Here is a 25,916-nt window from a genome sequence, read left to right on the forward strand (position 1 = left end):
CTACTACTTCCTTTACGTCATTTCCGGTGGTGGGCGGGTCCGGTCAGAGCCTACTAGCCAATGACATAAAGCGGGCGGGGTTGTGCCGACGTCTGCGCAGATGTGCTGCGTTCTCTCCTAACCAAAACTCTGCAATGAGAAAGAAGGAATCTCCTAGCTGGTGGCTCACACCTGTAATCCTACTCAGGAGGCTGAAATCTGAAGATCAAAGTTGGAGGCTAGCCCCGGCAGAAAAGTCTGTGAAAACTATCATTTTCTTTTAACCTTCAAAAAAACAGAGATGGGGCCAGGAGTTTGGCCTAGTGGTTAAAGTGCTTGCCTAGCATGCACGAAGACCCGGGTTCGATTCCTCGGTACCACATACATAGAAAAAAGCCAGAAGTGGTGCTGAGGCTCAAGTGGTAGAGCTCTAGCCTTGAGAAAGTCCAAGGACAGTGCTCAGGCCCTGAGCTTTAGCCCAGGACTGGCAAAAAAAAAAAAAAAAAAAGAAAAAAAAAACAGAGATGGAACTGGAGCTGTGATTTTTTTTTTCTTTTTTGCTCAAGGCCAAAACAAAAAGACAAAGGAAAGAATAAACAGGGAAAGTGCCCAAGGCCCTGAATTCAAGCCACAATGCCAGCACAAACTTTTTTTTCCCTTAATTAAAATGAGAAAGAAAAATAATAGGATAGGTGGCATGTATTTGGTTGTCACCTTAAAGTTGCTTTTTTTTTTTTAAATTCTTGGGGGTTTTTGTTGTTTTTTTTTTTGGTTGTTGTTGTTGTGGGACTTGAACTCAGGGCCTGGGTGCTGTCCCTGAGCTTCTTTGGACAAGGCTAGCACAAGCCACAGCCCCAGTTGCACCTTTTTTGTGGTTAGTTAGAGATTAGCACCTCACAGATTTTTCCCTTCCTGGCTAGCTTCAATCTCAGCTTCCTGCATAAGATTACAGGCATAAATCACTGGCCCCCAGCCAGAGGATGGCAGTTCTAAGCTGGCTGAAAGGGTTCCAACATTTCCTTTTCATTTTTCTTTGATAAACCTCACTTTCTACCATTATTCTCTGAGTATTTCTCTCTCCCTTTAATAGTATTCTCCTTAAGTAGTTGAATGAGTGTTTCAATTTAATGTGCCTATTCATGTTTCCTCATGTGTATAGTACCTATATACATTATCTTTTTCTACTCAATCTTGAACTTAAAATAGTCTCCGATTCAACTTGAGCTCTCAAAGAATAAGTTTAGCACATTCCTGAGGCTTAGAAGTCCCTGGAACAAATATTTGCAGCATAAATTAATGCCTGTTTGACATCCCTTTTCAAATACATTGTAATTCAAATGAGGCTACTGTTGATAGCTGTGCCTTCAGGACTGAACTTATTCTTTGGTCAACCAGAATGCCAGTCATGGTTTGAGACTTAATCAGTGTTCACCACAATGACTGCAACCACCCTAACAAATAAGTCACTGTTCTTGACTGACAGGCGTTTGGCAACAAAATTTCCCAAATCGCCACTGTAGGCTGAAATGAACTCTAGAAGGATTGTCTGAATTGTGAGCCCCTAGCTCAGTGGGGCTCTGTTCCACAAAGTTGGGCTCCAAAAGTTTTGGCCTGCTGTGAGAAATGCCTGCAGGGGATGGAGGGATGGGAGGTTCTGTGACTATTCACAGGGATAGAAATTAAGTGTTGATAACCAAATAAAGAGTGAAAAACATAGAAATTTGAGGCAATGTGATAACAAGCCAAAGGAAGTTTTGTAGTAAGGCACACTTACCTTTGAAATCTATGTAGTGACAGGATCCAGGATCTCACCCATCTTTCTATGAGCCTCTCATTTTATTTCCTCATTTTAAGAAATGTTCTGGTGTCAGAGACGTGGCACAGTTGTTAGAGCACTACTCAATAAGCAAGAGCATCTGGTACCCAGTCCAATTCCTAGTCTTCAACTCTCCTCCCTCAAAAAAAAAAAAAAAAAAAAGGTTCTAATCAGGGAGCTGATGGCTTATGCCTGTCCTGTAATCTTAGCTACTCAAGAGACTGAGATCTGAGGATTGAGATGTGAAGCCAGACTGGGCAGGAAAGTCATGAGACTTATCTCCAATAAATTACCTCCCCCCCAAAAAAAAGAGATAAGTCAATAATAACCCTCATCATCAATAGCTTACATTGATGGAGTAGTAGTTTGTGTTAGGTATTGTAAACAATACCACTTATTCCAAAAAAAAAAAAAAAGTTCTACAAGCAGGATGTGCTGGCTCACTCCTGTAATCCTAGCTACTCAGGAGGCTGAGATCTGAGGATCATGGTTCAAAGCCAGCCTGGGCACTAAAATCCAATTAACCACCAGAAAACTGGAAGTAAAGCTCAAGAGGTAGGGTGATAGCTTTGAGCTCTGAGGGGTTCAGAGACAATGCCAGGCCCAGAGTTCAAGACCCATGACCGATATACACACACAAAATTCCTAGAAAAAAGCTACTATTTTACAGAGAATAAAAGTATACATATTTTAAGTACCTGTATTTTAAATTTTATTTCCAGGTGCCAGTGGCTTATGCCTATAATCCTAGCTACTCAGGAGACTGAGATCTGAGGATCATGGCTCATAGCCAGCCCCAAAAGGAAAGACATCCAATTAACCAGCAAAAGCAGGATGTGGAGCTCAAGTGGTAGAGGGTCAGTCTTGAGTGTAAAAGCTAGCAGAGAGTACCTAGGTGCTAGGTTCAAAGCCAAATACATACAAAAAAAATTCATTCCATGAACTTTTTTTTTTTTTGGTCAGTCGTGGGGCTTGAACTATGGGCCTGGGTGCTGTCCTTGAGCTCTTCAGCTCAAGGCTACCACCCTACCCCTGGAACCACAGCACCAGTTATCTAGTGGTTAATTGGAGATAAGAGTTTCATGGTCTTTTTTTTTTTTTTTGGTCAGTCATGGGGCTTGAACTCTGGCCTGGGCACTGTCCCTGACGTCTTCAGGTCAAGGCTAGAACTCTACCACTTGAGCCCCAGCACCACTTCCAAGTCTCACTGTGTTTAGTACCCAGACTGGCTTTGAACTGCTATCCTCAGATTTCAGCCTCCTGAGTAGCTAGGATTACAGGCGTGAGCCACCGTGCCCAGCTCACTGAACTTTGGTTTTGTTTTGTTTTGTGTGTCTCGGGGCTTGAACTCGGCCTGAGCACTGTCCCTGAGATCTTCAGCTCAAGGCTACTGCCCTACCCTTGATCCAAGTCCCACTTCCCATTTTCTAGAGGTTAATTGGAGATAAGAGTCTCAGGTCCTTTTGTGCCAGGCTGGCTTTGAACCTTGATCCTCAGATCTCAGCCTCCTGAGTAGCTAGGATTACAGGCATGAGCCACCCCACCTGGCTGAACATTTTTTTTTGCCAGTCCTGGGCTTGGGCTCAGGGCTTGAGCACTGTCCTTGGGCTTTCTCAAGGCTAGAGGTCTACCACTTGAGCCTTAGCACCACTTCCGGCTTTTTGCTATGTATGTGGGGTACCGAGGAATTGAACCTGGGTCTTCATGCATGCTAGGCAAGCACTCTACCACTAGGCCAAACTCCTGGCCCCTGAACATTTTTTTAAGTTATAGAATTTTGTTTTTTCTTTGGGTAGGAGATTAAATTATAAATTTCATTAAGATGACAAATGAAACCACAGAGAATTAGTCACCAATAGAGTAATAATGAGAAAAAATGGTATGTCTTAAGAAACACCTTAATTGGGCCAAGAGTTTGGCCTAGTGGTAGAGTGCTTGCCTAGCATGCATGAAGACCCGGGTTTGATTCGTCAATACCACATACATAGAAAAAAGAAGTGGTGCTGAGGCTCAAGTGGTAGAGCTCTAGCTCTTGAGAAAGTCCAAGAACAGTGCTCAGGCCCTGTGCTCAAGCCCAAACTGGCATTTAAGTAGAATGAGAATAAAGAGAACTATTTATACAATATTCAAGAAAAAGAAACTGGGAGTTAGTGGCTTGTGCTTATAATCCTAGCTACTCAGGAGGTTGAAATCTGAGAATCACAGTTGAAAGCCAACCTAAATAGAAAATTATGGGAAACTTCATCTCTAATTACTCAGCAAGAAAGCTGGACTGGAAGCTCACTGATGGCTCACACCTGTACTCTTAACTACTCAAGAGGCCAAGATCTGAGGATGGCAGTTGGGCACCAGCCTAGACATGTGAAGGTCCATGAGATTCTTATCTCCAGTTAACCATTGGAAAACTAGAAGTGTCACTGTGGCTCGAAGTAGTAGAGCACTAGCTCTGAGTGAAAAAGCTCAGAGACACCAACCTGGCCCTCAGTTCAAGCCACAGGACTGAACAAAAAAAAAGCTGGTCTGGAGGCATGGTTTAAGTGGTAGAGCACTGATGGCAAGCTGAAAAAGCAGAGTGAGCATACAGATGTCGCTCAAGCTCCAGTGTCTCTCTTTCTCTCTCTCAGAATTTCTTGAGATAGAGATCACCTTTGTGTTTCAGTGGTAAGCATTAATTTGTTTAGGAACTTATTAGAATGATTTGGAATTTGAAAGAACTGGAAACTCGGTTGTCAGCAATGGTGAAAACACTGTTGTGTCCCTGATGACAGTTGGTTTTGGGATGGTGGTACAGTGCTTATTTAGCATGTGCAAGGCTCTGGGATTGATCCCTAGCATTAGGGGAAGAAAAATTAAACAGATAATAGTTTACAACAGTCCTAGACATCATGAATTTGTATCCTTTATCCTTTCTTTCTTTTTTTTGAGAAAGAATCTGCTATGTAGCCCAAGCTAGCCTTAAACTTCTGGCCTTGAACTCACAAGACTCTTGCCTTAGCTCCTGAATGGCTGTTTTGGTGTTCAGTGCTTCTAAATAATTCTTTTCAGAGGAGAGGGATTTGTCTGTGTCAATGTACATGCATATATAATCTGAATGGTTGTCTGGTCTACCTTAGATTTTTCCTCACACATCTATTTCTATTTTGTTTGCTTCTGCATTTAAGTATATTTTTTCATAGTCTGTCCTGCATCAGACCTTTTGGGTTGACTCATCCTCTAGAAGCAGCTCAGGCAACTTCTAAGTAACCAAGCAGTCCACAGTCAGCAGAGGGCAGTAGATATGAGCTGAGTTCCTAACGTCCTGCCTTACCATTGTAGACTGGTAATTTGGCAATTTCAATTTCCCAGGACTCAGTGTAGCACTTTCAGCCAAATCCTAATAAAACAGAACAAGATGTATATAATTAAAGATTTCAGTTTACAGAGTCGAATCTGTACCAGTGTCTCCTCCACCCTACTCTCATCATTAGGTTGATGATGTCTTTTTGGGGGGAGGAGGGGGAGGAAAGGGGGAGGCTGGCACTGTCCCTGAACTTTTTCACTGAAGGTTACTGCTCTACCACTTGAGCCACAGCTTCACTTCCAGATTTTTGTTGGTTCACTGGAGATGAGTCACTTGTACTTTCCTGCCCCAGCTGGCTTTGAATGTTATCCTCAGACGTCAGTCTCTTGAGTAGCTAAGATTACAGGCATAAGCCACTGGAGACCAGCCTAGGTTGATGTTGTGTTACCTTGTCAAAATTGTGTGGGCCAAGAGTATGGCCTAGTGGAAGAGTGCTTGCCTAGCATGCAAAAATCCTGAGTTCAATTCCTCCATACCTCAGACACAGAAAAAGCCAGAAGTGGTGCTGTAGTTAAAGGGTAGAGTGCTAGTCTTGAGACAGCTCAAGGACAGTGCCCAGGCCCTGAGTTCAAGCCCCAGGAATGGCAAAAAAAAAAAAAAAAAGAAAAAGGTATCTTCAGAAAAAGCACTGTCCAGATACGGTAGGTTTCTGGCTGAAGTGCCTGAGATGACTTCAGCACAATTTAAATATAGAAGATAGTTGAAACAGTTCTGATAGATTAAGAAAACAGAAAAAAAATCATTCAAAGAAGCAGACAATAATCAGAATGTTTCCCTTAGTGGGAAATTTAAGGATCTGCAAAGTGTTAAGTTCCTTATTTCATCCAGAAAGTCCAGTTACAACCAGAGTAGTTTTCATTAGGAATCGGAAAGAGCCACACACAAGGACCTGGGTGCGAAAACTGCTTGTCCTCTTCAACCAACAGCTACACGTCTTTAGTAATGAACTCAACGAATGCACAGCATGGAAACTAAATAAAACAAAGCAAGGCCCGTAATCCCAATAAAAGATGTCCAATTATCCACATACTGGTGACATCTCCAGTTTGCTCTGGTAAGATGATATAGCATAAATCTGTGTTCAGTCTCATGTGGAATCCCTTAAAAATCAGCTGTGGGGGCCGGGAGTTTGGCCTAGTGGTGGAGTGCTTGCCTAGCATGCACGAAGACCCGGGTTCGATTCCTCAGTACCACATACATAGAAAAAAGCCGTAAGTGGTGCTGAGGCTCAAGTGGTAGAGCTCTAGCCTTGAGAAAGTCCAAGGACAGTGCTCAGACCCTGAGCTCAAGCCCAGGACTGGCCAAAAAAAAAAGTGAGCTTTGTTCTTTTCCAGTATGTTCTCTAGGAATTGTACCCAAACCCATTGGGAAATTGGACAGCTCTGCTTTAGTTTCTTAGATAGAGATTGGTTTTATTCTGAAAGGCCTGGAGAAGATGGGGAGGGGGACGGAGTCGACCGACAGCGGGCACCACTGTGGTGAATCAAGGCAGGCTCTCTTTAAATGGAAGCCAAGACGACCGACCCTCGGGGTGGCAGGTGGACTGCTGATTACAAACGTCTAACACATCCAGTGCAGCAGCTACAGAGCAAACACAACGAACTTGGCTTTTTCCAACACACGGACACACCACCAGGTCAAATCCCAGCACGGGATCTGCAGCAGCCCGGGTGGAGATGACGACCACTCGTGGACACTGTCCTCGCCAACGTCAGCACACCGGCAACCTTCACGCACCCCCCCCCCCAGCTCGGCGATCCGCTCCTGATGCCTAACGGCGTTCGGCTCTCGCCCCTCTGCCCTTGCGCTTGCGCTTGCGTACTACGGTTCCTGCCTGTAGCTCCGGCTCGATCGGGAAGTGTCAAGCGGGAGCCGGGTATCCTCGCCTTCGCCGGTCCCGCCGCCGCACTCGGGGACTCTTCCCCAGGCCAGGCCCCGCCGCCATGACGAACGGTGAGACCCAGGGCTTGAAACGAAGGGTGGGAGAAAAGGACCGGAGGGGAAAGGTGGCGGGTGGAGCCCGGACTGACGTGGCCGCTCTCCCCGCCCCCTCCCAGCCCGGCCCCTCTTGGCCTCTAGGCGCCCCGAACTCTTAGCTGGAATCCACTCCTGCGGCGCCCCGGACGCTCGTCGGGTATCCACCTCTGCGGCACCCGCACCTCGAGGCTTTGATCGCTACCCCTTTACCTTCTTTTTCCCCTAGAAGTTCTTTCTGACCCTTGGGGTAGCCAGTCATCCTAGAAAGAACTAGTGCCGGTTGACCGCAGGGAGGAGAGTCTCCTCCTCCCGGCCTCCAATGTGCTGGTTGCTTTGGACCGGGCAATCACAGAGGATGCTAAACTCTACAACGGGGAGAGGGATGGTAAATGTAGACAGCCCCCCCCACCCACAGCTTCCCCAAGTTCCTCTCCCTCCCCCCTCAACAGGGAACTATTCTGTTGTGTGGTTTGTCAATATCATTCATCAAGTGTAAGCTAAGTATAGGAAAATTGAAATAACACTAACTGGTCATTTCCACTGAGCTTTATTTCCTTACCATGTTCTTTATCAACACATGAGATATGAAATATTAAAACCTGGGTAAACATCAAGTTCTCCTTTATCACTAGAGAGATTTATAACATGTTTAATTCTGAGGAGGGGAGTGAGATGGGATGTTGATATGTAGCTAAGGCTGGCCTTGAACTCCCTTGTAGCCCTAGGCTGGTATAGAACTCTTGGGTCCTTTGCTTCCTCTCCAAGTGCCAAGGTTACAAATGTGTGTGTGTGTGTGTATACTGGGACTTAAACTTAGGGCCTGGGTCTTTAGCTTTTTTTTGCTCAAGGCTGGCACTTTACCATTTGAGCTGCAGCTCTGCTTTTAGATTGTAGATGGTTAATCAGAGATGAGAGTCTTACTGTCTTTTCTGCCCAGGATGGCTTTGAACTGAGATCTTCAGATCTCAGCCTCCTGAGTAGCTAGGATGTGAGCCATTTATTTCAACAAGTGTGGTTTTTTCTGTTTTCCTCCTTCATTTTTATTTGCCATGGAGCTTGAATTCAGAACTTGGACATTGTCTCTGAGCTTTTTCGCTCATGTCCAGATCTCTATCACTTTGAGCCTCAGCACTACCTTATTTAGAGATGAGTCTCACAAAGCCAGGCACTGGTGGCTCACACCTGTAATCCTGCTACTCAGGAGGCTGAGATCTGAGGATTGAGATTCAAAGCCAGCCTGGGCACTAAAATCCTGTGAGACTCATCTCCAATTAACCACTGGAAAATAGGAAGTGGGGCTGTGGCTCAAGGAGTAGGGAGGTAGCCTTAAGCAGAAGAGCTTCAAGGATAGCACCCCGGCCTAGAGTTCAAGCCCTATGATCCTCCCTCCCTCCCTCCCAAAAAAAAGTCATGAACTTTACTGCTAGGTCAGGCTTCAAACTATGATCTTCAGGTTTCAACCTTCTGAGTAGCTAGGATTGTAGACATGAGCCTCCAGTACCTGGCTTGTTTTCTCCTTTAGGCAAAATCTTGGTAAGTAGTACACTTAACTGTGGAACCCAAGCTAGCCTCAGATTCATGATCTTCCTGCTTTAGTCCACTGAGTACTGAGATTATAAGGTGTGCTTCACCTAACCCTGCCAATATTTCATGATTTATACTCAAGCGAAAAAGAGAACACCTCTTCAACCTATGGCCTGCACTGGCCTTTCCTGGGAGGCTGATTCCACATAAACACACTGTGCTCAGTGCGTCTAGTTCTTGGATGGTGAGAAGAGGGGTCAGTAAAGTTGTACTGAAGAAATCTGCCAGCCATTTGGGGAAAATAAGGTCCTCTGTCAGATGGTAGCACTGCTCCTTTAAGTTGTCATAGTGATACTGTATCACATTTTGTCCTTCCTAGAATTCTCAGCAGGATTACCTGTCCCAAGCTAGAGCAGCACCACAGGTTTTCTTTTCTTCTTTTTATGACAGTGTATTCCTTGGATGGGATTCTGGTGTTTGGTTTGCTCTTTGTTTGCACCTGTGCCTACTTCAAGAAAGTACCTCGGCTCAAGACCTGGCTGCTCTCAGAGAAGAAAGGAGTTTGGGGTGTGTTTTACAAAGGTAGGTCATGTCTGGGCATGGAGGAAAGATGTCATCTCTGGACAGTTTGGGCTAAACTGGAGATGTAATAGGCTGGATTGAATTTGCATCCACTTTTAGAAAAAAATTCTCTGAGATGGAGTCTGAGAGTATGCAAATTGTGTCACCTGTCAAGGATCTCTTAATAAAAAGTAATCATTTCCAAAAGGAAGAGAGGAAGTAAATTGTAAATTTGTTGTTACTTAAAACGTAATTGTTGCAGGGTGCCAATTACTAAGACCTGGGATACTAGCTTCTCAGGAGGCTGAGATCTGAAGATTATGGTCCAAAGTCAGTCTTGCCTATGAGACTCTTATCTCTATTTAACCCCTAAAAAGCTGGAGGTGGTTCTACTAATTGCACAATTCATGTAGTATTGCTCCAGCCTTGAGCAAAAAAGTTCAGGGACAGTGCCCAGGCCATTGAATGAAAGCATACGAGTGTTGGTGTGGTGCTACACAGCTGTCATCGGGGAAGACTGAGGAAGATACTGTTTGAAGCCAGATCCTGTTTCTGAGAGGGTGGCAGGGTTCTACATAATGAAGTTATTTTAGGTAGGTCTGGAATCCCTCCCCTCAAGAGGAAGGAATATTTCCTCACTGATTTTTCTTTTCCAGTTGATTCTCTGGGAATCTATTAAGTTACAGTTTCATTAAATGTATTTTTATGTTGTATTTGGCCTGGAATCCTACCTACCTGATTGCTTTTTCAAAATAGGGTTAAACTAAACAAATTGTATTTTTACGCAAAACCTAGACTGTAGGGGTAATGTATGTATGTATTTTTGCCAGTCCTGGGGATTGAACTCAGGACCTGAGCACTATCCTTGAGCTTTCTCAAGGCTAGAGATCTACCACTTGAGCCACAGCACCATATCCAGCTTTTTTCTATGTATGTGATACCAAGGCATTGAACCCAGGTCTTTAAGCATGCTAGGCAAGTACTCCACCACTAGGTCAAACTCTGGGCCCCTAGGAGGTAGTATTTTTAAAAACCTATAGGGGTAATATTTTTAAAGTTTTCTCAGATTCTTGGTAGGTCTCTTCCTCTGTAACACCTGACCTTGTCACAGTACTTCTTTGAACAAATGACTTTTTATGATGATCAGGATGTGATTTCTTCTTTCTTGTCTGCTAGCTGCTGTGATTGGAACCAGGCTGCATGCTGCGGTGGCAATTGCCTGCATTGTGATGGCCTTCTACGTCCTGTTTATAAAATGAATTCAAAAGTATTCAACTCACTAACTGCCAACCAAGGGGATGGGAGTGAAGAACCTGTCAGAGGCCTGGACCCAGTGTGGGAGAGCTCTGCTAAAATCAGTGTCCCCAACATGACACCACAGTACCTTCCTCTGTCATATGGGGGGTGGGGAGAAATTTTCCCTAGTTACAAGCATTATTTATAATTCAGGGGACTCCGGAAAGTCAACTTGCTTTGATCTGTGTAAAAATCACTCCTCAGAGGCAAGAATATAGTGTCCAGATAAATTATATCCCCTGGTGATTATGTACTTCTGCTTAAAAATTTGTTACTGTAAGCTGGGGTTGTAGCTCAGTGGCAGAGCATTGGCCTAGCATGCCCTGAGTTCTTTCCCTAGTATCAAAAAAAAAAAAAAAATTGAGGCTCATTAAGGAAGCACATAGGCTGTGTTCAGACTTCTTGGGAGGAGAGATTATTTTCAAAACTTGACTTTTTCACTTGAGGACTTGGATTTGGCAAATTCTCTTTTTGCTCTCATTGCATAAAGAGAATAGATGAAGCACTTTGCCATGTGGTCATAGCTTGAGAGTTTTACTGAGAGAATCTGAGTGTACATAAAATTCAGGAATTAATCTACTTGTACGGAGACTAGAAAGTAGTGACTGAGACAAGAAAACATGTTCTGTTCAACAGTATCCCCTGAAAGACTTATTGTAATCAAATGGTACATAGAAAATTTTATTTCCTAAAGCTTTTTTATATTTTCTAAATTACTTAGTGCTAAATACTATAACTCATTTTTAAATGCAGCCATTGAAGGAAGAAGAAACTATTGAAAATATAGTTAATATATTTGCATTATGGTAGAAATGAGTTAGTATATCAATTCATATACTAGTATATTCATCTAGTATAAGAATTTATTGTGATCATAGATGGAAGTTCTAATGTTATAAAATATACAAGATTATTCTTTAAGTCTGGGTTATGGCAATTTTGGGTTGATTACTTGTTTCTCTTGGCCAACTCTAATCATACTGCAGTATTTTTTTTATTGTTGGAACATTCTACTTACTGAAAGAATGCGAGAAATTCAAATGAGAGAGGTTGCCAATGTTTGTTGGCATGTTTGAACAGTTCACAAAAATCCATATTTTCTGATGTAGAAAAGGAAAACTAGAGCTTTGTATTTAGGAATGAAGCGTTTTTCCATGGTGCAATCATTCTAGATAACTCAGAGAAAAAGGAAAGACTTTATTCCCTCCTCCTTATATCTGCAAAAGAATCAACTGTTGGATTTATGACACCTAGAACTTCTTTATTTAAGGGAAAAAAACCAACAGGACTAAAATTATTTTAATAAGTAAATATACACATGGAAGTTCTAGTTCAGTGTCCATTACAATGAAGTTCAACTATAGACAAGTTAGTTTAGTGGTGATTGGCTCTATATGGCAATAAATTAGTCTTTTTATTGTAAGAGAATAAAAGCAGCTTTGAAGTTCAAGTTCAGAAATGCACAGTTTAATGCTGATGAGAGTTTCTAGAAGTATAGAAAGTCATTTAAGTAAACACTACATGTCCAATCATCTCAGAGTCGGGACTGTTAGCTTTTCAGGAATTGGTCCACAGGGTAAATTTCAGTGATCCATATTTTTTCCACCATCATTTCTGAGGATCTTGCACGAGAGAAAGGAAATCTTATTGGGTGTGAGTTTGGGACTTGTTTGCCATTGGAATCTCAGTCCCTGGAAACAGGTTCAGCATGTTTTGCACTTGTTATTTTGGAGCTTTAATGACTTGTTTTCTAATAGGGCTAATGTCTCTAAGTTTACTGCTTAGAGCTGCTTCATATTTTAAACTAGTTTCACTCTAAAGTTGTAGTTAAAACCAATGTTTGCAGTTTCCTGGGTGGGTCACCTTGTCTTCAGCTCTTGAGTTGTTAAATTTTTTGAAAAGTTTTCAAGCCAGAATATACCAAAAAGTGCACAAGGTGCAGGTAATTTATAGCAAGAAGCAGATACGCAGCCTTTTTCTTTTCTTAACTGTATGTAAGCAGGTAAATAGAAACTTGCTTAACTCATTACTTTGTTTTTGGCTGAAAATACTAAGTTGTTCTTCTGGGGGACTGTTTTGGGATGGAGATGTGAGGATAGCAATATAGCCTCAAATTCAGACTTGCATTATCATAAACCCCATGTACCAGGGTATAATGAAATCAGCTCTTTTTTTATAGTTGAAATAGTTTTTTTAATTCACCACTGTCTGCACAAATCCTTGAAAATAAAATCTTTTTCCCTACAGTCTTTGTTTTGTTATGGGATGAATTTATTGAGTTTTGTTCAATGCCTGGGTTCTGTTCATAGCCTAATTTTTAGTTCACATTAGTGAATACCATTGTATTCACTTGTGGGTGATAGTGAATGTATGTTACAACTCAATATATTGTGACCAGTCTTTCTCCTGTAAGGAAGTTGAATATTCATATATATGAGTAAACTTGGAAGTATATTAAATCAGATAGGTAGTACCCTTCAGTATTCCTGTTATTACGGTTACTAAAATGCTGGGAGTTTGGCCTTGTGGTGGAGTGCTTGCCTAGTGTGCACAAAGGCCTGGGTTTGATTCCTTGGTTACCACATACATAGAAAAAGGATGGAAGTGGTGCTGTGGCTCAAGTGGTAAAGCTCTAGTCTTGAGAAAACCCAAGGACAGTGCTCAGGCCCTGAGTTCAAGCCCCGGGACTGACAAAATAAATAATATAATTAGCAAATGTTATCTGTCCTTATCACTGTGAAACTTATTGCAAAAATTAATAGCCTTCATTATTTTCATATATATGCATAGGTACACAATATACTAATACTCCATCACCCTTTCTTCCCTCTTTTTTTTTTTTCCAGTCCTGGCCTGAGCACTGTCCTTGGACTTTCTCAAGGCTAGAGCTCTACCACTTGAGCCTCAGCACTTCTGGCTTTTTTCTGTGTGTGTGGTACCGAGGAATCGAACCCGGGTCTTCATGCATGCTAGGCAAGCACTTTAACCACTAGGCCAAACTCCCGGCCCTCCATCTTTCTTCTCTAGCTGATTTCTTTATGCTTTCCAAATAGTCTCTCATTAAAAAAAATACAAATTCCAAGGTAATACTTGTCTTGAGTATGGCTGGGTTTGCTCAACATGATCTTCAGTTCCAAGCTATGAAATGGTTCAATGAAGTGATGAGGCTAACCAACCACACACCTAAAAATATTTCAGTGGGATTTGTTGATATATTCAGTGTTTATTCTAGGTATCTGGTTGGACTAGCTAGCATAAGCACAAATTATAACTTCATATATCATTTTCCATTAATTTTTTTTTGCTTTAGCTCACTTCATGGAAAAGAGAAACTGAGAAGTTGTGTTTTCAAATGTGAGAAGTGGCCAATCTACCTATGTAATCACTTTTTTTTTTTTTTTGCCATTCCTGGGACTTGAACGCAGGGCCCGAGCACTGTCCTTGGGCTTTCTCAAGGCGAGACCTCTACCACTTGAGCCACAGCACCACTTCCAGCTTTTTTCTATGAATGTGGTACCGAGGAATTGAACCCGGGTCTTCGTGCAGGCTAGGCAAGCACGCTACCACTAGGCCAAACTCCCGGTCCTGTAATCACCATTTTTAACTCGTGGAATTTGAGTCAGAATATGATGCTGCCGGGTGCGGTGGCTCTCGCCTGTAATCCTAGGAGGCTGAGATTTGAGAATCGCAGTTCAAAGCCAGCCTGGACACTAAAGTCCCAGTGACTCATCTCCAGTTAATCACTAGAAAACTGGAGGTGGTGCTGAAGCTCAAGGGGTAAGACGGTAGCCTTGATCTGAATTACTCAGGGACAAAGCCCAGGCCCAGAGTTCAAGCCCCACAACTAACAACAACATGTTGATGCTCTCATTGGTAATGACCTATGACTGGTGTGTCGATAGGCAAGGCATTCATCTATAAATCTAAAATATCTGAACTTGGACACTTTGAAATCTAAGCCAGATAAAAGTAAAGATCAGAGATTACAGATGAGGGTATAAATATGCAAAAACAGCAAGTCAGTACAAAGACCATTCGGTATGTACGGTGAAAAATCAGTCCTTCCCTAGGACCTCCCAGCCACGCGAGGGCAGCAAAGCGCGCCCGGGATGATTGGGTCGTGGGGAGGTGTCCGTCTCTGTTCGGCGGTTCCTCCCAGAATTCCTCGAGGCTGGGACGGGGGCCTTAAAAGCGAGTGCGGCCTTCCGCCGCTCCGCGGGAGGGAGCGTGGCCGGGCTGTTGTGCGTGTGTGGTGTGGCGTGCGTGCCGAGAGTGAGTGGACGCGTGAGAGTGCGCGTGGGGCGTGCAAGGAGAGCGCGTGTGCCCGCCCCCTCCCCGCGCCTACACCTTGATCTTATTTGATCGGGTCGTGCCCTCAGCCCCGCCAGGCCGCCCCGAGATGAGAAGCCCCCCTTCCCGCGAAGCCCGCTCCGGGCGGGCGCTGTGCGGCGAGGCCTCCGGGCGGGGCGGCGCCGCGGCTCCGGCGGGCCCACCCCGAGCCTTCGGGCGCGGCGCTCAGAAGTGATGAATTGATCAGATAGACGAGGCCGGGCCTGGCCCGCGCCGCTGATTACCGAGGCGATTCTGATCTGAGCCCGGCCCCGGCCACCAGGCTTGCTCTTGAGGTGGGAAGCCCGTTACCAGTCGAGGGTCGCCGCCCAGGCCACGCAGGCCGATGCCCGGGGCGCTGGATCCTCCCCCCACCCCCCGCTCCCCGCTCCCCACGTCGTCCGGCCGGGAGCCCGAAGGTGCGAGAACCACCCGCGACCCCTTTTGTCTAGGCTTGTCTGCTGAATCACGGTGGCAGCAAGGCTAATGACATTGCAACTTGCGGTCACAAGGATGCAAGTTCAGTGAATTAAACTTGGGGAAGGCTAAGGGTTTTTGTTTTGTTTTGTTTTAATTTGACGTAGAATTGCAGGTGTATATATCGTACACCATGTAACATTGAAATGCTTTAGATAGTATTATGTCGAAATAAGCCTGCCCATTTAAAACGTGTGTGTGGTGAGAAGGCTCAAGATCCTAGGTTTGTGGGGGTTTTCTCTATGTGTGGTACTGAAGATTGGTCTCACTCCCTTTGCTATTCTGGCACTTTTTTTTTTTTTTTTTGCCAGTCCCAGGGCTTGAACTCAGGGCCTGAGCACTGCCCTTCGGCTTTCTCAATGCTAGAGATCTACCACTTGAGCCACAGCACCACTTCCAGCTTTTTCTACGTATGTGGGACCCAGCAAAATTCGTGTGTGCTAGGCAGGCACTCTACCACTAGGCCAAACTCCCGGCCCTGACTCCTAGTTTTTATTTTTTTAGAATTATGTGAAGAATGTTACTGGTTTTATGATGGAGATGCCATGATCTGTAGATTGTTTGGGGCTTTTTGGCAATATTCCAATTTGTGAATGAAAGAGCAATAAATGAATAAAACCACAAGTTGAGTCAATAAATGAATAAAAGAACAATGAAACAACCCATGGACAATATGCAGTTTTGTTTGTTTTTATTTTTGCCAGTCCTGGGCTTGAGCTCATGGCCTGAGCACTGTCCTTGGACTTTCTCTAGGCCAGAGCTCTACCACTTCAACCTCAGCACCACTTCCAGCTTTTTCTATGTATGTGGTACTGTGCAGTTTGTTTTTCTGTTTGTGTGTGTGAGAGAGAAAATGCTTTTCAATTTCTTTTATCCATGTATAGTTTCACCATGGAGCACTTTGACCTCATGGGTTAACTTTGTTTTGGTCAGTTGTGGGGCTTGAACTCAGGGCCTGGGAGTTGTCCCTGAGCTCTTCAGCCCAAGGCTACTGCTCTACCACTTGAGCCACAGGACCACTTCTGGTTTTCTGATGGTTAATTGGGAAAAAGAGTTTCATGGACTTTCCTGCCTGGGCTGCCCTTGAACCAAGATCCTCAGATCTCAGCATCCTGAGTAGCTAGAATTACAGGTGTGAGCCACCAGCACCCAGCAGGTTATTTATTTCTAGTTTTTCTTTTTCTTCCCAGATGGCTCCCTACTAACATAAATGGTACTCAGCCTCATTGTATCAGCTTTTTCTACTCAAGGCTGGTGTTCTACCACTTGGTCCACAGCTCCAGCATCACTTCTGCCTGATGCTGATTAATTGGAGGTAAGTCAGGCTGGCTTGGAATCTTGATCCTCAGATCCCAGCCTCCAGAGTAGCTAGAATTAGGCAAGCACAATGGCTGATGGCTTATCTAGTCTTATGACAGCAGGTTTTAGTGAGTGACTTATTTTTTCTCTTAAAAAATATATGTGGTAGTGAAGAATTGAATGCAGTTTCATGCATGCTAGACAACTCTACCACTAAGCCACATTCCTAGCCCAACTTTTTTTTTTTTTGCCAGTCCCGGAGCTTGAACTCAGGGCCTGAGCACTGTCCTTGGCCTTTCCTCAAGACTAGCATTCTACCACTTTAGCCACATCACCATTTCCAACTTTTCTACGTATGTGGTATGGTGGATTCAAACCCAGGTCTTCCTGCATGCTGGGGAAACACTTTACCACTCGGCCAAACTTGAGGCCCTATCCCAACTTTTGTTGTTTTTTCCTTTGGTTGTGGGGCTTGAACTCAGGACACGAGGCTCTGCTCAAGGCTAGCACTCTACCACTTAAGCCACAGTACCATTTAAGATTTTTTGAGTAGTTATTTAGTGATACAAGTTTCAAGGACTTTCTTGCTTGGGGTGACTTTGAACTGTGATCCTCAGATCTCAGCCTCCTGAGTAGCTAGAATTACAGATGTGAGCCACCAGCGCCTGGCTCTGACATTTTATAAATAATGTCAGTTCATGAATTTTGGCTACCTTTAAGACCAAACACCAGAGTTTTGAATGATGCTTGTAAGAATCAGAACCAAGCTGTGCACCTGTGGCTCACATTTGTAATCCTAGCTACTCAGGAGGCTGAGATGTGAGGATATCTGAGGCTAGCCTGGTCAGGGAGGTCTGTGAGACTCTTCTCCAGTTAATCACCAAAACTCAGAAGTGGAGTTATGGCTCAAGTGGTAGAACGCTAGCCTTGAACAAAAAAGGTAAAGGATAGCTCCCAGGTCCTGATTTCAAACCCCAATACCAGTGTGTATGTACACACAGTCACACATAGAAGGACTATATATATTACAGGAAAAAGGAACATAAAAGGAATTGAGTGCTGGGCAGTAGCAGAGACCACAATGACAATGAACCAGGAGCAGAAGACTAGAGCCTAGTAGACGACTAAATCCAGGCAGTCTGAAATCTATTCATTGTGACTTTAACATAATGTTAGTGTTTAAACACTAAATGAATGGGCCATAACCATTTCTTGCCCAATGCTTAACTCAGTGTGTGGCACATGAATGTTTACAACAGTATTGAGTGGATAGCTTTGTGTCATTGGAATGAGTTCTGTATACAGCATGTAAACATTTGTGCTTTGCAAAAAGCAGTGCTTTCCCTTGTCTTTTTGGCAAGATGACTTTTTAATTTGCAAATATCACCAATAGGATTAATTTCTAGAGTTGGGAAATCTCCATGCCACTATGTCACTATATCTATATGTATATATATATATATGTGTGTGTGTGCATATATATATATATATATATATATGTATGTATTTTTTTTATCAGTCCTGAGGCTTGAACTCAGGGCCTGGGCACTATCCTTGAGCTTTCTCTACCACTTGAACCACAGCACCACTACCAGCTTTTTCATGTGTATATAGTACCAAGGAATTAAACCCAGGGCTTCGTGCATGCTAGGCAAGTACTCTACCACCAGGCCACACTCCTGGCTCTCCATGCCACATTTTAAGAGCTATCAAGAAGGGACTCACAGACTGGTTATGCTGCTGCTTGAACAAATCTATTTAATGGAGATGTGTGGCTGGATGCTCTGTGATTAGTTCAGGAACTTGTCACCACTAGGTGGAGAAGAAGCCACCATCACTCTTTCGGGAGTAACCACCATTTGTAGCTGCAGTGTGAGGGGACACTGGAGAGAAAAGTGGGTGAGCTGGGAATTCCTCACATCCTTTTCCCTTTGTGAAGTCCTTGAGTAATCTCTATATTTATGGGTACTGGGAAGACTTGCTACTTATAGCCGGGAAATTTTGTAATATGGAGGACTGATGGGGGAACTTCTGTGCTTCTGTCCTGCTAGAAATGTCATCTAAGCCTGATACTAAAAATTTTCCTAGCCCTATGGTCAGCATGCCCCATGGTATTTGTCTGATAGGTGCCAACTTAATCACTACTTTCTAAGACTTTCCATGTTCTTTTCTATCAGCTTTTCCATGTTCTTCCTTACCAGACAGTAATATCATCTATCTGATTCCTGAGTTCATTCAGAAAGACTCCTATACTACCCCACCAGCCCACTTCAGCCTCACCTATGGCTCCTTGGATGCTATAAATGGACTCCTTCTGAGGGTTGATCCAGTGTCTGATGTTACCTAGGGAAGTGGAGGTGGGTGGAGGAGGAAGAGGTAAACATTCTCCCGGAAACTGGCTCTTGATTCTAGAAGATTGTGAGGGGAAGAACAGAGAAGAATGTAGTCAACTGGAAGGAAAGGATGAGGCAAAGATAAAATTGCATGAGACCTGAAAAGTAAAGCTGCCACGTGAACTATGTGGTGTATGCCTGTAATCCAACCCACAGGAAATTTAAGCTGGAGGAGTGTGAATTTTAGGTTCAGTGAGACCCTGTCTCAACAAACAAACAAAAATACCAAAGGAGTAAAGGAAGCAAAGGTGCCTTTTCAAAGATTTTGTTTGTGTATGCAGATGAGTACTAACGGGGATTTCTCATTCATTTTAGGTAATTAAAATATAGAAATTAGGACTAAGGATGTACCTTAATGTTAAAGCACTTGTTCAGTTTGCACAAGGCTCTGCGTTTGAACCCCCGTCACCATTTGAAATTTTCCACAAATTAAATTACAAATATAAACATGAAAATACAGAAACTGGTATACACATTGGTACGTATTTTGGTTTTGGTTTTGTGTCCATTCTGGGGCATGAACTCAGGGCCTAGGTGCTGACCTTAAGCTTTTTCATTTATTCAAGGCTAGTGCTCTACCACTTGAGCCAGAGCTCCACTTCTGAGGTTTCTTTTTTTTTTGCCAGTCCTGGGCTTGAGTTCAGGGCCTGAGCACTGTCCTTGGACTTTCTTAAGACTAGAGCTCTACCACTTGAGCCTCAGCACCACTTCTGGCTTTTTTCTATGTATGTGGTACCGAGGAATCGAACCCAGGTCTTCATGCATGCTAGACAAGCACTCAACCACTAGGCCAAACTCCCGGCCTCTTCTGAGGTTTCTTAGTTAAATTGGAAATAAGAGTCTTATGGACTTTCTTGCTTAGGCTGGCTTTGAACTGAGATCCTTAGAATTCAGCCTCTGAGTAGCTAGAATTACAGGCATGAACCACCAGTGCTGTGCACATTGGTAACTACTGGTTGATATTTTCAGGTGTCATTTGTCTCATTTAATTGGATGGCCAAATCCTCAGGGTGGAATGCCTCTACCACTTACCCTTTGGTATCCTGGCCGCTCTCCTTATGGAACAATATCTCAGTTTTGTTCTGGAATAGTCCATTGTGATGGTTGTACAAGGCTGTTAATCGGAAATCCAGGTCATCCTGTGGTATCTACAGTGGAAGTTAGTCCTTGGGTTAACCTGGCCACCTGTGCTTCTATTCAAGTCCTAGTAGGTCTACTGTTTCCCAGAAATATAGTCAAATCTACTAATCCCTTACTACAAAGGACATAATAATGACTCCTTAATTATTTTCTATAGGATTCTCTCTTCCAGTGAGTTCTATGGAGTATGAACTCTCACTAGAGGCATGGAAATACTCTCCCCTGACCTGGGCTAAAGGAACTTCACCTTATCTTCAGCAACATTCAGCCTTTGTTTTAATAAAAAGAATAAGAGCTGGGTATGGTGGCTCATGTCTGTAATCCTATCTACTCAGGTTTCTGAGATCTGAGGATATCGGTTCAAAGCCAGCCTGAGCACTAAAGTCTATGAGATTCTTATCTCCAATTAACCACCAGAAAAGCGGAAGTGGCACTGTGGCTCAAGGGGTAGGGTGGTAGCCTTGAGCTGAAGAGCTCAGGGATAGCACCCAGGCCCAGAGTTCAAGTCCCACAGCCGACAAAAAAAAAATTTTGGTTTTAAAAATTGTTTTCTCTAGATTACTGCTTAAAGTGGTTTGAAATTTGGTAAGATCTTGTCTTGTATCTGAGACAAAAAGTTGTTTTTTTTTTGTTTTTTTGTTTTTTTTTTTTGCCAATCCTGGGCTTGAGCTCAGGGCCTAAGCACTGTCCTTGGGCTTTCTGGAGGCTAGAGCTCTACCACTTGAGCCTCAGCACCACTTCCGGCTTTTTTTTCTATGAATGTGGTATTGAGGAATTGAATCTGGGTCTTCGTGAATGTTAGGCAGGCACTCTACCATGAGGCCAAACTCCTGGCTCCAAACTTATCTTTTTTAAAAAAAGGATATTAAAGCTTATTGGTATTGGTGGCTTACATTTGTAATTTTAGCTACTCAGGAGACTGAGATCTGAGGATCACAGTTCAAAGCCAGTTCATGCAGAAAAGCCTGTGGGACTCATCGCCAATTAACTACCAAAAAAGTCAGAATTGGAGCCATGGCTGAAGTGGGTAGAGTGTTTTCCTGGAGCACAAAAGCTTAGGGACAGCACTGAGGCCCTGATTCAAACCCCAGAATTGGCACAATTGGTTTTAATGCTGGAGGGTGGTGATACATACCTGTAATGCTAGTACTCTGGAGGAGGCAGAAGCCAAGGATCATGGGTTCAAGACTGTGTCCCCAAACAAACAAACAAAAATAACATTATTGAATCCCAAGTAAATGAAAAAGAGCTGCAGGTACCTTGGGATCAGAGAAATATGAGTCCCGCCTCCTGGAGGTGAAGGTGGAAATTGTGCTGAGCCGACGCCAGGGTTCTTGTTGCTGAGCAATGTGAGTTGGATTCTTGTAGGGAGATTTCTGCACAGGAGAAATCACATCAGGACCTGGTTATTAGAGGCCTTTCTGATATGCTAGCATCAGTGACACCCTATTTCATCTTGCTTGCTATTATTATTTCTGTGTCGGTATTGGGGCTTGAACTCAGATCCTGGGCATTATTCCTGACTTTTTTTTTTTTTTAAATTCTGCCAGGTTAGCTTTACCACTTGTGCCAGAGCTTCACTTCCAGGTTTTTGGTGACTAATTGGAGAAAAAAGTCCCACAGACTTTGCTTCCCAGACTGGCTTTGAATCCAAATCCTTAGATCTCAGCCTTCGGAGTAGCTAGGATTACAGTTGTGAGCCAATGATGCCCGGCTGCATCCTTTCCCATGTGACTCTAAGAAGGACATCTACAAAGAGAACATTGTGGTAGCAAGACGCCTAAGCTTTCTTAGCACTGATATAAATGGAAGAGGTGGAGCAGGACAGAAGTGGGGAGAGCAGGAGAGTGGGGACCTGTTAGCCAGATGGTGAATGCAGCTTAAAGATTTGAGTTTAGAGAAAAGATAAGATTTCTAATACCATTAACAAGAGGCACATTGGAAGTCTGAGATATCAGAGCGGAACTCCAAACAATTTACATGCATATACTACAGTAATAGTAGAAATCTGAATGAAAAGAGTCTGTCCAATAGGGAATAGCTGTTTGTGAGACCTACACAGAATTGTATAAATGAGAGCAGGGAGGGGCCCCTGAGAGGTGGCCAGGGACAATGTAAGAGCACAGTGTCTAAGTAGGTCATTCACTGACTGAAGGAATGTGAAAAAGTCTATTGGATCCAGATGCTGATGGCTCATGCATATAATTCTACTCAAGAGGCTGAGAGCTGAGGATCATAGTTTAAAGCCAGACTGAGTAGAAAAGTCTGTGAGACTCTTATCTCCAATTTAAAAAAAAAGGAAGTTGGGGGGAGGGAAATGGGGACCGAGACTTGAGAAAGGGTATGAATGTTTGTGAAGTAATGCACCTTCTATCTAATGAATATAATGTAACCCTTCTATTAATTACAATAAAAATATATGAAAAAACGGAAGTGAATCTTTGGCTCAAGTGGTAGAATGCTAGCCTTAAGAAAAAAGAAAGGGACAGCATCCAGATTCTGAGTTCAAGCCCCAGAACTGTTGCCCCAAAATAAAATAATAAATAATTTCATCATCTTCCACCCCCCCCACCAGTCTGCTTCCTTGGTATGTCTCATTTCAATGAACAGTATCAGTTAAATCCTCAGAAACCTGGGAGTTACCTTAGATTTGTCCCATCTCTTGGGTCCATATGTAGTTACACATCAAGTCTTATCAGTCCTGCCTTTCTGTCCTTCTCACATCTGTACCTCATGACCATGCCCTAGCTTCTACTGTGCATGTATTATTCTTACTCTTTAAGACAGCTGTCTCCACCTCCTAGCTGGTCCATCTGGCCCCATTTGTATCTGTCCAAACCACTGCCACGTGTGATTTCTAAAACACTCATCCAATTGTGCTATGCCATCATTTAAAATCCCACCATAATCCCCAAATCTCTAGGATTAAGTCCTAGTTTACCAGCATGGTGCACAGTGTATAGTCAGTCATGAAAAGTCTCTTCTCCAGAAGCAGTCACTCCATGCCTGCATTTCATACCACACTTAGCTTTCCTGGGCCATGGCGTTTCTCAAACAAGTCCCTATCTCTCCTTTCCATGAATGTGCACTTGCTGCTTTCTTCGCATGAATGTTTCCTTCTTGTTTCCTTCCACCCAGTTCAGCTTCTTCTCTGAGAAGCTTTCTTTCACATCCCTGGTTCTCATGGCACAGAGGCTCTGCAGCATTACATCATTGTGGAAACATTTTTAGTGCTGTTGCTAGTCTGGTTTTTCTTTTTTCTTTTCTTTTCTATTTTTTTTTTTTTTGTCAGTCACGGGGCTTGGACTCTGGGCCTGGGTGCTGTCCCTGAGCTCTTCAGCTCAAGGCTACCCCCGTATCCCTTGAGCCACAGCACCACTTCTGGTTTTTCTGGTGGTTAATCAGAGATAGGAGTCTCAAGGTCTTTAGTGTCTGAGCTGGCTTTGAACCTTGATCCTCAAATCTTAGCCTTCTGAGTAACTAGGATTACAGGTATGAGCCACCACGCCTTTTCTTTTCTTCTCTTTTTAATGTTTGAGACCAGGACTCAAAACTCAGTACCTGAAACTTTTGCTCATTGGCTAGCCACACCTCCAACCCCTGGTCTGGTTTTTTTTTCTTCTTCTTCTTCACTGTGATTCCTTGAGAGCAGAACCTCCATCTAACTTATCTATAATTCCTCTGTGTTTAGCAGAGTGCCTGGCCTATGATAAGTAACAAAATTGAATAAGAGGAAGCTCCTTGATATTATTAGTAAGCCCAAATTTTCATTTAATTCACTTTACTTTGAATCTCTTCAAACGACAGAAATAGTTCTAGCAGAAAAATAAGAGCCAGTTTAAATTTCCAGATCACTGACAGAAATAACACTAAACACACACACTGGCGTTAACCATAAGATAGTGACATTTTAAGGACAGATATAGAACGCATACTCTGAAACCTTTCAAAAGATCTTCATTTCTTTCCAGAGGACAGCTTTCCACAGAAGGGGAAAAGATGGCTTGGAAGAGTCAGAGCCTTCATTTCTTATTCCTATAAGCACTACTTTGAACTGTGGTACCTCTTTATCTTCTAGAGTTCTCCTTTCTGCTCTAAAGCTCTTTAAATCAGAAGATGGAGGCAGGCAGAAAACACACTTCTCTGGCACTGAATTCACTGACCACATTAGAGATTGTTTCTGTTTTATGGCAGTACGGAGGCTTGAACTCAGCACTCTTTTTTGGCATTTTGCACTCAAAGTTGGCACTCTACTATTTGAACCACAGCTCTGTTTCTGGCTTTTTGGTGGTTAACTGGAGATAAGAATCACACGTGGACTTTTCTATCTGGATTGGCTTCAAACTGCTATCCTCGGATCCCAGCCTCTTGAGATAGATTACAGATGTGAACCCCCCCAGCGCCCAGCTTTACCAGAGTTTTAAACGTTACTCTCTCTGCAGGTCACACCAACAGAAAGGAGACTTCTAGTGAGCCTTTTGGGAATTGGTCGTAAATCCATGGTTTCCTCAAGTACGAATTACCTACCGTAGAGGGTTGTAAAGGCTGTTGGGCTAGCGGCATGGTTCAAAGGCGAGGCAGATGCTCTTCGGGAAAGGAGAGGTTAATACAGCCACACACGACCTTGTTCCCAGAGGATCTAGGATCCTAATTGTTAGGAACGCCCAGTTGCGGTTGCCAGGCAACTGCCCTCCATCTGTGACTCAGATGAATTCTGCACAAGGGAGGCGGGGCCTGGCAGGTGGTAGGCCCGGCGGGAGGACGCTCCTGGGGGAATGTAGAGGAAAAGCGCTGAGTGCGCTCCTCGTGGAGCCCCCCAGCTTCTCACTCCCCGAGCCTCCGGTAAAAATCGCCGTCCTCCCACGGTACAGCGCTTCTGCCAAGACTTCAGTTGTGGAAAGAAGTCCTAAAAGATGACCCCCAAATGTCCTTCTTCTTTGCACCTACACAGAAGGCTTCTCTGTTAGCATGGAGATGTCAAGAGACCCAGGAGCGCACCTGTCGTACTTCGGAAGTTGCCTATTCAAGGCAAACTCGCCGGGGTTGGTCTCGGTTTAACTACACAAGAGGCAAGGGTTGTGCACAGAGGCGGTTCTAAAAACACAGACCAATTTGGCCCAATTGAAGATAGATCTCCAGAAGCGGCACTGCAAATAGGTAAAAAGGTACTAGAGCTACTTTTCTAGGAGATGAATTCTAGAGGGTGGCGATGTCATCTCAATCTATTTATGTATCCATGTTTTTTGTCCTAGTCCTGGGGCTTGAACTCAGGGCCTGGGTGCTATCCCCGAGCCTTTTTTTTTTTGCTCAAGGCTAGGGCTCTACCATTTGAGTTACAGCTCCACTTCTGGCTTTTTGAGTAGTTAATTGGGGATCAGATTCTCACAGATTTTCCTGCTAGGATTGGTTTTGAACCATGGTTATCGGATCTCAGTCTCCTGAGTAGCTAGGATTACAGGACTGGGCCACTGGCGTCTATCTTCTTTTTATTGCTCCATAGGTCACTTTGCAAACTTAGAGATGTTCAAGAGTAGCCTCTGGCCCAGAAGGGCAGTAGAAGAATGAATTTTTTAAAGTATTTATTAACATTGATTTTTACGTCATATTTCAAATGACGTGTTTAACAAACAAGTATTCAGGAAGGGAATCTCTATATACAATCGCTGGCACTTAGAATGAATTTTACGGGTGATAGTTTGGAGGGTATTTTTGGCACTTTTTGGGGGGTACGAATTGTGGGATTTGAACTCAGGACTGAGCCCTGTCACTTGAGGTTGTATTTTTT

The 25,916-nt window shown here is 43.6% G+C and overlaps 3 protein-coding genes and 1 non-coding gene across 5 annotated transcripts in view; 3 read left to right on the forward strand and 1 right to left on the reverse strand.

The window, feature by feature from the left end:
- Positions 1-6,943: 6,943 nt before the first annotated feature.
- Tmem167b (transmembrane protein 167B) lies at positions 6,944-10,551 on the forward strand. The gene is made up of 3 exons (XM_090334330.1): positions 6,944-7,088; positions 9,087-9,218; positions 10,374-10,551. Exons 1-3 carry the CDS (start codon positions 7,079-7,081, stop codon positions 10,454-10,456), a joined length of 225 nt encoding a protein of 74 aa, XP_090190456.1. The 5' UTR covers positions 6,944-7,078; the 3' UTR covers positions 10,457-10,551.
- Positions 10,552-14,704: 4,153 nt separating this feature from the next.
- On the forward strand, positions 14,705-15,086 carry LOC150061442 (small Cajal body-specific RNA 2). Its single transcript, XR_016536075.1, has one exon.
- A 3,253-nt stretch (positions 15,087-18,339) lies between these two features.
- On the reverse strand, positions 18,340-24,801 carry Cfap276 (cilia and flagella associated protein 276). The gene is made up of 5 exons (XM_090334337.1): positions 24,659-24,801; positions 21,391-21,507; positions 20,024-20,139; positions 18,879-19,006; positions 18,340-18,481 (listed from the first exon to the last, which is right to left on the reverse strand). The coding sequence occupies exons 1-5, from the start codon at positions 24,692-24,694 to the stop codon at positions 18,411-18,413; spliced, it is 468 nt and encodes a 155-aa protein (XP_090190463.1). The 5' UTR covers positions 24,695-24,801; the 3' UTR covers positions 18,340-18,410.
- A 71-nt stretch (positions 24,802-24,872) lies between these two features.
- The window catches only part of Elapor1 (endosome-lysosome associated apoptosis and autophagy regulator 1), a 75,159-nt gene continuing 74,115 nt past the window's right edge, over positions 24,873-25,916 (forward strand). Inside the window, exon 1 of one of the 2 annotated variants that reach the window (XM_090334335.1) lies at positions 24,873-25,296. The gene's annotated coding sequence lies outside the window, so the exon portion shown is untranslated. The remainder of the gene's footprint in view (positions 25,297-25,916) is intronic. The other variant, XM_090334334.1, reaches the window with a different exon arrangement.

The sequence above is a fragment of the Megascapheus bottae genome, chromosome 6 (genome assembly GCF_031878675.1).
Source record: "Megascapheus bottae isolate mThoBot1 chromosome 6, mThoBot2.hap1, whole genome shotgun sequence".
NCBI lineage: Eukaryota > Metazoa > Chordata > Mammalia > Rodentia > Geomyidae > Megascapheus > Megascapheus bottae.